Here is a 15,547-nt window from a genome sequence, read left to right on the forward strand (position 1 = left end):
TTAGACAGTGTCTCAGAGAGCCGTTACAGATATCAAAAATTAGGCTGCAGCCCAAAACCAGTCAACACTATCGTGTCAGAAACTGCTGCTACACTGCTCTTTCTTAGGTAGTTTAAGTGTGAATCTCCATGGTCCAAAATGCCCAAAACACCTTCCAGTATCAGTCTGCCAACACTGAATCCGCAGAGCACCACATAAACAGCCCCACAGAACCCATCATCTGTGCAGCTGTCACACATGCCTGTCTGGGATCAGGTGTGTTTGTTTTTAACACCACAACACCTTTCTCTCTCATTTTCTCTTCAAGGTCAGGCAACTGTTCTGCTTTTAACTGAGCTTCCTTCTGTCAGCCCCCCAAAGAAACCTTTCCACAATCTCTCTCTGATTGCTCCTTTCATTTTTGCCTCCTGCTGTTGCTCTCACTGTTGGCTTGCTGAGGCAGTAAAAGCAACATCAGTAACTTAAAAACCCCACTATGCCTCATCTGTATTTCAGAAAATGAAGATGTTTTGAAGGTTTGCAAAAGCATGAAAAGGCAGAAAACAATCTCTTGCCTTCCTTTTTTCCTCTGCACTGCCAGTACAGTGAGGAAGCCAGTCACAAATGCTGGAGCAGCAGTGGGTGGTAGAAGAAGGATTTTCCCAAGCCCATGAAACAGGGGTGACTTAAATATTGTCAGGTTTCAAAGGGCAACAAGAGGGGAGGAATTACTATGCTTTAAAGCCCCATGGACGAAGTGTACAATGCTTTAATTAATTGAAAATCCCAGCAAAGAACTAACTATTAGGCATACACATGTGGGTTCCAGAAATCCCTACCTCCTCCTTGTATGCACTACCTTTTAAACAGCTTTAACTGACCCCTGTGTCCTGTTGCTGTGAGGAGCAGCAATGTGAAATTCTTAATGATGTCCTTGGTAGGATGATAAAATAATTCTTTGGGGTCTTTCCTCATATGTAAAAGTTAGTGCTAGCAAATTTCCTCCTTACCTTTGCACTTTCAGTTTTCATTTTTACACTTGTTTTCACAAAATGTACCAGTTATACTACAACCTGTCATCACCCAGATAGGCATTTGGGCACATTTCAGGTCGATCTGTACCACAGAAAGGTTTGGCTAATAAAATGCTGTCCATGGCACTCCTACTGCATGTTCCAGATGTAGTGTTACAGCACCATCTTCCTCCCCTCTGAAAACCCCATAACAAAACACCCCTGTTCAGTTTCTCAGGATGAATTGTCTGCACCCAAAGGAACTTCCTGGGCTGGAACGGAAGCTCAGCTCCTTTGGAAGCGGTATTTGTGTGCTAGGAAACAGCTTCACAAATTCATTTACTCTGAGCATAAGAACACTGTCACCAAATAATGATGTCAGTAAAAGAAAACTGACAATGCAGCTTAAGTGAGCATTAGAATAGCCAAGATCCTACATATGTATCCAAAGAACAGCATTTCAGAATTATCTGAATGAATGCAAACCCATCTAGCCACTAGGTCAACTGAAACAGGATTTCCCTGTCTGTTGTTCTCCACTCTTAGAAAAAGCTCTACATTACCAGTAGTCATATGCATAATGAAGATGGATAATGACTTATATTCAAATCTAAAAATTTAATTTCTTGACTTTAGGGTTTTTTGTGTTCAATTTTCATGTACCATGAAGTTTTCCTCTTTGAATGCACTGATTTTTAGAATGTTATTGCATTAAGACTTATGTATTCCACTGCTTTAAAACTACTTGAGATTAAAATTCAATAAATCTTTGGAATCATGTCTATTTCTGTAGAAGTAACAAAATAAGCATGAAAACACAACCTGGCAATTCATACAGACTCTGTAGTATCAGCAGTGCCTTATTTTCTGATCATCTAGCTCTGCAATAATAGAGGCATTTTTCTTTGCAGTGTCATAGCTCTTTTACTGTTCTGTTTTTTCTTTTCATGATTTTACATTGCTTCTAGGAGTACATTTGCACTGTGTGTACTCTACCTTGGGCTCTCCATTTCATAAATCAGATCTAAATTTTTATCAAAGATGATGTCAGTTCATCCCTCACCTTTATTCCTTGGCCAAGACTCTCAAGAGAATTAATATCGAGACCTTCCTTGCAGGCCTGCAAACAGGAAATCACTTTCTGGCTCTCAATTTTCCCTGGTCGTATTGTCAGACCGGCCAGGCTGCCATGAAAATATTGAGCAAACCTGGGCTTGGTGACTTCACCTCCTGCAAAAAAGAGGATGCAAAATGGTTATTGGTACCAACACACAAACTGCATATATAGTAAATCACTTGATGTTTTAACACATTTAAAGAATCTCCATCCATCTCAGTCAAGTGTATTTGAGACCTCCTTTATTGTGGTACAGTGGAATGTATTTGTGGGTTATTGGTTGGTGTCTGGTAGCAGGCTGTCTTTAAGATTCTTGATTTTCCAGGATTGTATTCAGGTGTTTATAAAGCTGAGACAGCAAACCCAGAGGTGAAGCATGGCTTCACAAGTGTATACAAGGAAGCCGGTGATTTTTAAAAATTATCTTACTCGAGTACTCAAAGACCAATATTTATTTATAAAAAACAGTATTTGCAAGTGTTCCATGACAGGATCAGCTACCTATGACTTCATCCTCCCAGGAACACAGTAACAGATGAGCTGAGAGTGGTGGCTCTGTGTATACAAACTGCCACACTCCCTGGGCTGTGTCTGAGGACATTCTGGGAATTCCAGCAGTGAGCAGCCCTGTGCACAGCCCCTCTCTGAGAGGCTGGGAGTGCTGTCCCTGACCCAAGGTGCATCATTTGGTGCCAGGTCTGGTCCTGTCACTCTGTGTTGCACCAGGCCCTGCAGACAGCTCAGTTTGGTTTCACTCTAGGCAGCTCCAAAGGAAGATTGATCTTTAGGAGCTGTCAATAAAACATGATTACAGACTGCCTGCTCCAGAGATCATGACATCTCAATTACTCTTGGGACACTTAGTGATCATCCTCCTTTTGAAGGATTTTTAGAACTTGTCTTTACTGTAATGTTATCTCTCTCAGTGCATGTGAATTACTGCCTACCTCCAGCCTGGGAGGACCAAGGAAGCCACACAACAGTGAGCCAGGCAGACTAATTGGATTAGCAGTTGATAAGCTGTTGATAAGGTGTTGTAATTGGTAGATATCTCATCTCTACAGTGTTTGTAGCTTTAGTATCAAACAATTTGGTTTTGGCAGGCAAGATAGCTCAAACTTGAACTTTGTCTGTGAATTGGAGCTTGATAAGGATGAAGTGGTGGATTTTCTTTAGGCTGCTGTTGTTACCTAAAAGCCTGAAAACCCTCACTTCCAGTCTCTGCAGGATGACCGGAGACTGGAAGAAGTCTTATGAAGAAGACTCAAGCTATTTTATGTAATGAAGAAAATACACACTGGTGTATTGGCAAGAAAGGGGTGTCCAAGCAGGCTGTTTCTTCAGAGAAGTAGGAAGGGCTTTTTTGTTTGTTTGTTTGGGTTTTTTTGTGTGGTTTTCTTGGTTTGGTTTTGGTGGTTTTTTTGGGTTTTTTTTTGTTTTGTTTTTTTTTTTTTTTTTTTTTTGTTTTGTTTTTTGGTTTTTTTTTGGTTTTTTTTTTGTTTTTTTTTTTAACATTATAGCATAAACTGCCTCTCTTTTTCTTACCCCAAAGGAAGGTTCCCAAGGGGAGATATTCTTGTCCACTCTCATTCATTTGTCCATTACACAGGAAATTTCCTCTGGGCAGAATTTTGAGATTTTTTTTTTTTTTGAGATTTCCTAGAAACTTTCATGTATACAACAGCTAAAGTTTAGCCTTTCTGATACTTACCAAGACAATTACTTGGTAATTATTTAATCATAAATATATAATATTATATTATTAAATGTATTATGTTGGTTATTATCTATTATTATATTTTATTATTAATATATTATACTAATATAGATTATAATAACATAAAATTTGTTATATATTATTTAATTTATTATTAAATATATATTGTTTAATTATATATAGTTAATATATATATTATTTAGAATTATAACTATAAATAAATAGTACATTATGGGGACATTGGCTTTTCAGCCAAAATACTGTTATATTTATCTGCTTACATTGTCTTTAAAAGCACACATACAGCAGTAATATACCTGGACAGAAAAAGGTATGCTGAATTAAAAATAAAAAAGCAAACATCTCCTTTAAAGGAGACAAAATAATTTAAGAGCTTACAGAAGAAGAAGGAATCACATTTTATTTGAAGTTTCACATTCTCATATCACTACAGAATTGTGAAGACAGCAACTTCAAAGGCTAAAATACCAACACTAATCCTGGAGCTTTGAAATTTAGAAAGACTGCCAGTAGGTCTTAATAATTCTGAGGCAATGCAAAGTAAGAAGCAGACTAAGATCTGTGAATGTATTTAAATCTGAAATACACTCATTAAAATGTATATAAAAGATCAGACAAGAAGCCAGAACAAAGAACTCAGTGCTGTGTCTTTGCCTGACAGAAACAAGCAGAATGAACCAAAGCATCCATGAACAGATACTGGTTGTTCTTCCACTTTCGTATTCTTGACAAAGCAGTTACAATTAAATTGCTAGTTCATTAACAGTGATACAGTATTTGCCTATAAATCATTAAATATGCAGGGTATTCAAGCCACACTTAAGTGTGCCCAAGCCACACTTAAGAAATGTTTGTGCACAAGGAGGTATTAAATTGAATCTTGGAGATGTATAATTCTTGTTTAAAGTCATTTGTACAGCCACCAACATAAAAGCATGGAAGGCAATATGAGTGTTTCCAGGAATAAGCTTTTAAAAGACTCTGAAAATGCATGCACTACAAAAACATTGAGCATTTAAAAGAGCAAGGCTTACACACCCTCTTCGCAGGAATAAGGAGGTGTTTGTGCAGGTGCAGAGATCAAGACTGGACTGTAAAGGAGGTGACATAATCTTTGCTTGGGAGAGGCTATCAACTTAAACAAAAATCCCCAAGTATTCCAAGAAACTGTGAGTGGAAAATAGCTGGGAGAAGCCAGTGTCATATTTTTGGAGTAGAGAACCATGGCCATGGTGATGACAGGGTGATCCAGGCTGAGATAATGCATGTGAACAACCAAGAACAGACTCTGCAGGGACATGAAGGGATGAGGCAGTCTGTCGCCAGCCCCGAGATAAATACAGCTGTACCTAATCTATTCTTGAGAATAGTGCCTGAGTTTTCTAAACTCTTCGAAGACAGAGGCTCCCCAAGAAATCCCCTACATCGACCACTGACCCTTGAGGTGGACGTTTATTCCCAGCTGGAAACGTGAGCAGTCAGAATACATCTGTATCATTTTCCTTTGCCAGGATAAACAAGGACTTCTCTTTATCTTCCACCTAACACTGTAGACTATGAATATCCTTGTTGCTCTTCTTGGAATTATCTTCCTGAATTACTAACCGTGCGGTAGTGTTCTTGTCACTGTATGTGTAAAAGAGGATGTGCCTCTTCATCCAGGGCACTGAGAACACCAGTTTTTAATCACATGAAAAAACAAGAACACTTAAAGAGAGAATACTATCTTATACCAGATTGCTAAATAAGCCTTCCATAAGCAGCTTTTACCAGTGTTAAAGACAAAATTATATACCTGCCAATTCTGAACTTAAAGGTGAACAGAAGTCATTATATCTGACTCTTCTTACAGTTGCTTGTAAATGCAGCATGCTGTCATTTTGATATTCTTCTGTCTCAGCATTTCAGAATCTTCTCAGCTCAGGGGGGTACATTAGCTACTGATGTTCCCCTCACCAGTAATCATTAGATTGCAAATGGACAAAATCAAATGCAATAAAACTGGGAAGCAAAACCCAAAACTCTCACGAAAATTAAAGGAATTGCCTAAAGCCAGTTTCCTACAAATCCTGCTTTCTAGCTTTCATAAAATGTTTTATTCATATTTGGGTAAATTGAATTGGTGTGTTTTAAAGCTGTCTGCTTCTGCAATCTGATATTCTTTGAGTATTTGACTTCAGCTTCTCAGTGGGTGGAAATTTAGCCCAGGATGGCCAATCTCCAAATCCTAGTCACTCTAAAATTCTGAGCTCCCAAGACTAAATGAGCATAAAAATATCTAATTTGATATCTTTTATTTGAAAATGACAATTCCATTGCATGTTTAAGCATGATGGATAACTACTTGTAGATAAGTACCTAATGCTGATAGTAACATTTTACAGAATATTATCCAAATTCTTCTAAATGGATAATGACTTATATTCAAATCTAAAAATTTAATTTCTTGACTTTAGGGTTTGAGAGATCCTTTGACCCTGAGCAGGATTCATTTCATGCTCTCCATGCAGCCAACAGGCAGCTCAGAGTCAGTGGCTTCACTGGGCAGGAGGATGCTCAGTAGCACTGCCTGGACTTGACTCAGCATTGATGCTACCACCTGCTAAGAAACAACTGAGAAATTACATGAGCTGGACCTAAACAGCCCTTACTGCTTTAAGGCACTTTGAGCTCTTGGTTCTGGCACAAACAACACTAAGCAACAACACTAAGAAAAAACCTTTTTGGGATAATGAAGAAGACCTAAATAGATTACACAAAGAATGAAGTGGAGCTCCAGTAATGATGGTTAAGTATATGCAAATTTATAAGTTCTGTAACACAGCATCTCCAGTTTCTCTTCAGAGCTCAAGATAACCAGTTAACTTGGATTGCCTCAGCAAGGTTCATGGGACTTACTTGCTGTCAGGGTCTTTTTGCCCTTTCTTACAAGTGAAACACTGCTCAGATACAGCTTATCTCCAAGAAGATTTTGGTAAGTTCTGAGAGAATGCAAAAACCTAGTCCTCAACTGTGTTATAGCTTGTGTTTCACTCAACACTATGTTTATTGATTGCTATGGATTAATATGCTTTGGATGCTAATTCTTGGGGGATGGTTAAGTAGTTAAGGCTGATGAATGATAGGGCCAAGAGAGGAAAACAGAACCTTCCCTGCTGTCAGGGAATTAAGTTAATGTCTGTAACACAAAAAAAGACTGAAACTACACTATAGTTTAGTCATCAACTATTCTTACTACAATTCCTTACATTAAAAATGTTTGAAGCTACTGATTTTTTTCTCTTCCTTAAATGTAAATGTTGTGGTTGTCATCACAGTCGTGAGGGAACACAGGCCACAGGGTTGTTTAGATCTTGCTGATAAAATTGGGCAATTCTTTTCACACCTGACCCAGCATGCACCAACACTCCTGAAGTCCAGCAGATACAGGAGGATGGATGGTGGCTTTTGGCATTAATTCAACTCTTGTAAAAGGAAGATGGTGTCAACAGACTGTGGAGGTATCCAGAGGAACCATGACATCATAATTATTCACTATAATAATATTCACTCCTTAGTCATTGTCAAAGTAGCATGCATCATACTTTTCACTTGCTAAAATAAGAACTGTTTTCTGGACTGAGATTCTTCTGTGCTGTTTCTGATCTTTTTTGCTGCTGATAATATCTAGATAATATCTAGATAATATCAGGGTATGCTGACAGGTAGTGTCCTATGATATTAGGTGCAGCCTAGAGGCATGTCCTACACTGGGGCCAGGGTGTTTCCCTCCCACAAGAAGCCTAAAAGCCTCTGAGCACTTGTGAGTGTTGGTTCCCTCCTGTGCCATTCACTGCTAGGGCTGAGCTCACAGCAAGCCCAGCAGAAGGCACAGCCAGGGACGGACTCACCCAGCAGGACATGCAGGAGACCCCACAGACCCCTGAGTGGGGAGGGATCACGCTGCCAATGAAAGCAAGACTTTACAATATCAGTTCTTAGCACAGACATAAATAGGCACAGGCACAGTTACAGCTGCTGCCTGAAATTTCAAACACACCAGATCAAATGCAGGAGAGTAACCTTCTTAATTTTTGCTGAATATGTTGCAGATGTCTGTCTGTCTTGGGGGCAGTTTAGTGGGGATGACTCCTTGTACACATGGAGGAAAACAAATGCTTTTTATAAATAGTTGAAGACTGCCAGATGAACAATTTAGAGGGGTTAAGAACAGTTACCTGGCAATCAGCCTCTCGTTGCAGCCACAGATATCACATATCTGCTAGATATAACATGTGAAACAGTGAATTGCAGCCATGGTAAGCTACAGCATAACCTTGTGACAAGCCATTCACTTGTGTCACTACTTTCCTGACAGATCTTTAAGAGCCATACACAAACTCCTTGCCTTCCAAAATGCCTTGTATGGACTCAAGACCTTATCTTTTCAGAGAAACCATGAGGAAGTCTGTCTTCTGCCAAAAAATTATCAGACTACCAAATCACATAACTTGCTTCCTTCGTCTGTCTGCTTTTGCCCCTGAATGTATAGCAATAAAGGGATCAGAGTGGGAATCTATAAACCTTGGTTTAATGGGAGAAGTTTCTCACTCTGTAAAAGGGTCCATTTGCTATGTCCTCAGATAAACTGAATCAGAAATAATGAACTCAGAGGAGAGCTTCATGGGGTGAGCTCTTGTAAGGTGTGCTCCAGGATAAGCTAACAATTTGTTTGCATTGCTCAGGAGAACGAAACAGGATGTTAAAACCTAAAAGGGAGACTAAGAACAGAAGATAGTGAATTCTGATTCTATTCTTGCTGTGATGCAGATTTTTTTATGTGACCCATGGAAAAATAAACTACTGCACTTTATCCCCACAGAGCATGGGTGACTCTCCCGCCTTGCTGCACCTTTTTATTATTTGAAAATATCTTGAGACTCTTAAGGCAAAAGGGAAAATATTAAAGTATTTTTATGCTAAATAAGAAAAAGTAGTAATGAGAACCTTGGGGAGTTCTATCCCAATGGACCATGTCTGCTTTAATACTCATTCAGGGAAGAAGCAGTTCAGACACAGAGCCACTTCCCTCCTGTTCTCTTTGGTGCCTCTTTTGCTCTAGAAGGCTGATGTGCAAGCAGGTAAATTTTGTCCTTCAGATATTCTGAAAGTAATTCTGCCTGAAAATTTCTTTCACCATTAGAGAAAGAGCCGCACTTTGACCTTAAATAACCTGACCTACATCAAAATCACACCCTTGATAATCATCAATGACACCAGTAATTCACCAGTAATGTGAGCAAATTTTTAAAGATGTTAGTTATATAATTAACCATGTGTACCTGCAGAGAAAGCCGTCAAACTTCACGAGGGTACAGAAAGGGCTAATTCCAGGAACGGCTGTACCAGGTGTTTGTTTCTGCCCTCACTAGGAACCCAGTTAGCTCTGTGGTCAGCCTTACCTTTTCCCAGGCCTCACATCACTGAAATCCCAGCTAAGGAGTAAATTGGGATTTGCCATGCATGAAGGCTGGCACTTTGCTGTGCTTAGGTGCTACCTGTCAATGCTCCTGGGTGACATGTAGCCAAACCAACATCAACACTTCAGCTTAAAGATAATGCTTAAACTCCTACCCTCTAATAAACCACCCCCACTCAAGTATAGCAGTACTTAACATCAACTGCACAAAAAAAGAATTCACTCTAGGCTAACCACTGTGAAGGACCCTAAATCAATGAGGTAGCTCTGCTTAGATCTTCCTTTTAGTAAGATGCCTGAAGAAAGAACTAAGGGTTTTAGATTAAAAAAGGAAAATTATACCACAGTAACATACAGTATACCTAATTTTTAGTAGTAGATAAAGTTCATATTGATTATGCCAGAACAAATCATGCAGCTTTCCTCATGTGCAGAGTCATTAGAACTGGGAACCATTCCCTAGGCTTGGTTTTAAGTAATTGGGCCATTTCCTGGGCTGCAGTAAACTTCACCCAGTGCCCGACAGACCCGAGGAAGGGTCTTTTCCATCACTTTTAAAGGCTGGCTTTCTGCTGATTCAACTATCTTCACTCCCTGCTTGCCTCCAAGAATCTGCCCTTCAGGAAAAAGGCTAATTATCCCTACTTCTTGGAGAGTCCTATAACTCAACTCACATTATTTAAAGAAATTCTGCATAAAATCAGGAACAAACAAATCAGGCAAGATTTTTACATTGCCTGATGTAAAGGGTAAAGGTGTAGGAGATATTTGCTTATGCCACAGACAAACCAAGTGAGCACACCATAGGCTAAAATTTGAATTTGTCACATAAGCCTGAGGAATAGCACATTCAGTTTGTTTTCATGGTTGGGAGAACAGCACTGATCTTAAACTGCTCTTATATTTCACTTGAGCAGCTGAAGGTAGAAATAAGAAACAGCCCAACTTTTCATAATGGATGCTATAAACAAGGCTATAAAAGTCAGAAAACAGTTACTCAGGCATTGAAATATTAATAATAGGCAACAATAATTTTAAAGAAAAGAATTTTCCATGTCCAAGATCCCTTCAGGCTATAACTCTGAGAAAGACAAGGTGGAGGTGCAGGCATGGTGCTTGCTGCTGAGCCCCAGGATGAGGACCAGTGTAAGTGATGGAAAAATCAGGGCTCAAGGAGTGACTAGTATCCCAGAGGACACTCAGGCTCCTGAAGAAGCAGCAGAACAATTCCAGTTTCCAGACCAGAGCTGAACATTTTCATCTACAAGAGGGTAAATACCTCATAGCAGTAGTAGATTTTCCTATTAGTGCTAACAGAGGAAATTGCAATTTTTGTTCTTGATTTTTCACTGTCTTTTAAATACACTCCTCCTGCTCCCATGCCAGTCCTTCAGTTGCCCCACAGCCACAATGATTTTTGGCTGTCAGCAAATCAAAGTCAGTGTGTGAAGAAAAAAGGAATGTTATTTCTTCTGATTCATTTACTTGTCTGAGTTGAGACTGTTTTTCAAATAATTTGACTTTGACAAACAGATGCTGTGTACTCAGAACTGTAAAGTGGTTCAGTAAAGACAGGAAAGAAGATCTTGCCCTTTCTGAAGGAAGAGGTAAGAGCAGTGTTCCTTTTGATAGTAAAAGGGTTTAAAATCATGGGGATTTAGGGTTAAAAGGAAAATTAAGCTTAGTAGGCCCTGAAAAGAAAATAAATACCCTGAGTACAGGAAGACTGTACCTTACTAGAACTGCACCTGTGTAGCTAGTACATGATAAATGATATAATTGTTAGATGTGATGATTGTTTAGTAATTAAATAGAATTACTGTTTAATCATAAGAATAATCATGAGAAACTGTGGTCAGGGACCTAAGAAAGATCACGAGAAACTCATGTCAATGTATACAATAGAACAATATAAGTTTAATAATTAATATGTAAGTTATATAACGATAGAATATAAAATATAGTCAGCTCGAAAGCCATGTTGGAGTCAGATTTGGGTCTGGACCCCTGATTCCCAGAGCTCTTAATAAAAGCACCTGCATATGATCATATCCCGTGATTATGTGTGTCCCTGAACACTAACACTTTCTGCCAGTGCTTTGATTAAAAGAAAGGAAGTAGTCTTAGCAAACTAGAACTGGAACTTCTTCATATCCTCTTAACAAGGAGACTCCTGAATGGTTTATGACACCAAAATCACCATATATTTTACTGAAATAAACCACAGAATGTTGTAAAGCAGCTTTATAATGTGAAAATGTAGAGGTTTAGACTATTGCTACTGGCTAAAATGTATTAGTTTAAGTAGACTTAATAACAGTTTCACAGAAAGTATATATAGTTAAAAGATTTATTTGATAGAGCCTCTTTTTCTTGAAATATACAAACTTTGAAAATTATTGCTTTGACTATAATAGATTGGTTTTCTATGTTAATTAATTACTATTTCACATACTGAAATACAGTGCTGAATCTTATTAACAAGGTGACTTTACACACCATTCATTTAAAATAGTTTGAGGTGATCAAAACAAATGTACCAAATGATAAGCTTTGTCAAAAGCACTATTTTGAAATCTTGTTTCACACAATCATTAAAAGTTTATCTTTTTGCCTGACACATGATAGTTTATCAGAATCTTCAGCACACTGTATTACTAAATTTTAGCATTTTCATGAGGTGGAAAATTTGTTTCTACTTTTGAGGAGCTCAAATTCTCTCACTATGAAAAGAGCAATAACCTAATATTGCAGTAAATATTAATGGCAGCTATAGGTATGATTTCAGTAGTGTAAATCACGTGTTTCACCAAAAAGGAAGAAGACTTTTATCCTGAATTGTTATTAATTAAGCCACCAAATTATCCCAGGCAAAAATAAAAATGTTTGAAAACAATCACCACTTTTTATTTTTTTAACAGCTTAAATATGAAATATAGTCTGCAGCCGGATTGTATTCAGAGCCTATATGAGCCTAATTCCTTCTCTTCCCAATTTGAGACAAGGAGACAGAGGTGCAGAGGGAGCAAGATTATTGTTGTTGTTCTCAGCTGCCTTGGGGGCAGATGAACCCCACGGATGCAGGGCTGTGGCAAAGCTGGCACAGCTTTTGCTTAGGCAGGGGTTGTTCCACAGAACAAGCTGTGGAACTGTGAACTGCTCCACGGGCCCCCAGACATGGCACTTGCAGCATGATTAACATGAGATTCGGGTGAGGGCTGAAGGGAGTGGATTCCCAGCAATACGAAGACTTCTAGGACAAAAAACCCCAAAACACTAAAGATTGCTTTTAGAGAGTAACAAAAACACTAAGTGTGGATGAAAGAAGATAAGGGGCAGAAGTAATATGATAATGCACAAAAACATTTATGTTGACCTATGCAGAAGAACCTTGTATAAATATGAAGTAAGGGATTACAATGAATTTTTTTAGCACAGCTACAGAGAAAGGGTGATTTTTCAGAAGGCAGTACTCCATGATTATTCACAGCCTCTATGGCATTTGCTCATGTCTGGAAAGAACTAAATTTACAATGACATTTGCATTTTCTAACTCTGGAACTTTGATCTAAAAGTACTGCACCAATATTGCATAACAAAAAAATGAACACATGCGAACACCAGCTAGACAAGAAACAGTCTATTCTTTTCCAAGTATATGGGATTAGTGCAATGCTGACCAGCTTATCACACCTCCAATAATTATTAATATTGTCAACTAACTAAATTTTGTTTTTAGGGTTAGTGCAGCTTCATTTCTGCATGTTGTCATCAAAGTAAAGATTAGATCTTTACCCCACTCATAATCTAACAGCTGAATTTGCTTCAAGTACTATTTACACTGAACAGCCCTGCCATGAATAAGATGTCCAAATTTTGCAAATAAGCAGAGATCAAATTGGTAAACAAGGTGATAATGGAGGAAGTGAGACTACGTGAAAGAGTGGGGAAGATATACAGTATACGTTAAAGCATTTTTCCCCCCTAATTATAGTTTCCTTCAATTCATTATTTAAGTGGAAAAAAGACAGTGTAAATAGAAAATCAACATGGAAGGGTAATGGAGACAAATTTATAAAAACAGACAAGCAGAGAAAAAGGAGTACTTCAGGTATAAGGCAGAAAACAGAAATAAATAGGTGTAGGGACTAGGTAAAAAGAATGAGAAGAACTGGATTATAAAGGGTAGAAAACAAAGAAAGGTAATATTTAAGCAAATCCCCATATGGCTCAGGAGTTTGGACTTTTGGATTTATTTTACTCTCACTTTTACCACTGGTGTACAGCAGTGGTAAAAGTGAGTGGGTGAATCAAGTAAATTACTGGAATTGCTGGTGAGATACATCCAGCATGAAGAGCCCAGGACTGGGCCATGAGTTGTAAAAGAAATATAAGGCAGGGACTGAAAAGAGATAGCTGGAGTTCTTTAGTATCTAGATAGTTTGCTTAAGGCTGGAAAACAAGGGAAACAACCAAAAGAAGTGAAAACAAAAGATAAAGAAAACGGTCTTTCACACTGAATAGACAAACTGTAGCCAATATTTCTTCAGGTGACAAAAATGCAAAGCCACTGTTAATATCCTGTCCATTTCATCCTTGGGCTTGATTCATTGGCAATTCTGGATTTACACCTGATTTAATACCATCAATCTTTTAGCAGTTTATTGCCTATACAATCAGTGAGACAAGCAAGATTCTTTCTTGCCCTGAACTCCTGATAGTGTTGTCTGTTAGCTGGTGTGATTTTACCTTGCCAGCAAGCCCCCACTGTGAGCTGCATGGCGATGTGGGAGGGGTGGATGGGCCAGTCGTTGGTCACCAGATACGGCTCGTACGTTGTCCCGTCCATGTACAGCGTCACCACGGGGAACTCCACGTTGACCACGTAGTAGTGCCACTCCTTGTCACAGATCTGGGAGACAGAGCAAAGTATTAGTTAGCTCTTACAGTGACTGACTTTTTATGTCCTATATGGTTTTTAAATTGTGTTTCCAAATTTCAGTTATGGCAAATAATGTTACTGTAATTTCTATGTCTCTAACATTAATGAAAGACAAAACAATGTTGATAAATACTCTTGGCAAAATATATATTTGCAAAATAAATGTGATAAATAGAGGATTCTTAAAACACACTCTGAAAACAAGACATGGATAGGAATTAGAAAAATCAGATAATTTGGTATTAAATCTGTATTTTCATATTTCCTAATACATAATTGTCTTAGGTTGCAAAAGCAAGATGTGGCTGGGGGTATGTATTCTATTGCCATTGGTTAGAGGTGGGGCAGTTTCCTTTATCTCTTCCACAACCAATCCTCCCTCCAGGAGATATCTTCTGTTAGTGGGCCATTGAGTGTCACTGCATGGCTGATAAAATTCCATCATCCCCTTGGGAGATGCTCTGCCTAGGGGGAGGAGCCAAGAATTCCTACCTGAATATAATAGTAGATTTTGGAACACCACAGTCAGCCTTTTCCCACTGGATTCCAGAGGAGCAGCTATCTTTTCCGCCGGATTTCCAGAGAAAGACCAGGCCCATCTACACCACCACTAGACCTTCAGAGGAAAACTCCACCCTTTTACCGGATGACTGCTTCAACAAAAACACACCTGCAGGAGGACTGTAGCCACCATTTAATGGGACTAATGCCACCACACTGACCCACAGGCTGTCAGGTTGGATTCTGACTCTGTCAGTGTTGTTTTGTATTACTACATTTTAATTTTTATTTTTTCCTAATAAAGAACTATTAATCCTATTCCCATCTCTTTGCCTGGGAGCCCCTTAATTTCAAAATTATAATAATTCAGAGAGAGGGGGCTTACATTTTCCATTTCAAGAGAGGCTCCTGCCTTCTTTAGCAGGCATCTGTCTTTTCAAATTAAGACAATAATATTAGTTTCTTAATGCTTGTATCTAGTTTCTGTTGAAAACAGAATACTTCATGTAAGATACACAGAGGGTGTACTGGCATAGTTACTGAGCATCCCTATTATGTTCAGATTAAGAAAATGTACAGCCCTTAGTCATTGGACTGATGAGTTATTACCAATGATTGCCATTATTACTTATCCCATCAGTACTTAGAAAGTCCTGTGCAACCTGCCAGGACCTTGACAGTGCTAAAAGGACCTGGGCCATGCTCTGTGCAACACAGAGGGACCAGCAGTCTGCAGGCTTGGGCAGGGGACTCACCTCTTCTCCACCCTTCGTCTTTTGGCATTGAGCTTTTTCCCAGA

General features: G+C 38.7%; 1 protein-coding gene across 3 annotated transcripts in view; it reads right to left on the reverse strand.

Moving 5' to 3' along the window:
* CLSTN2 (calsyntenin 2) overlaps nucleotides 1-15,547 on the reverse strand; it is a 354,435-nt gene that overhangs the window by 19,511 nt on the left and 319,377 nt on the right. For all 3 annotated transcript variants that reach the window (XM_072933585.1, XM_072933586.1, XM_072933587.1), the window contains 2 exons: nucleotides 14,055-14,217; nucleotides 2,056-2,222 (listed from right to left, as the gene is read on the reverse strand). In XM_072933585.1, the coding sequence (XP_072789686.1) occupies nucleotides 2,056-2,222; nucleotides 14,055-14,217 (330 nt within the window). The remainder of the gene's footprint in view (nucleotides 1-2,055; nucleotides 2,223-14,054; nucleotides 14,218-15,547) is intronic.

The sequence above is a fragment of the Taeniopygia guttata genome, chromosome 9 (genome assembly GCF_048771995.1).
Source record: "Taeniopygia guttata chromosome 9, bTaeGut7.mat, whole genome shotgun sequence".
In the NCBI taxonomy this organism is placed as follows: domain Eukaryota; kingdom Metazoa; phylum Chordata; class Aves; order Passeriformes; family Estrildidae; genus Taeniopygia; species Taeniopygia guttata.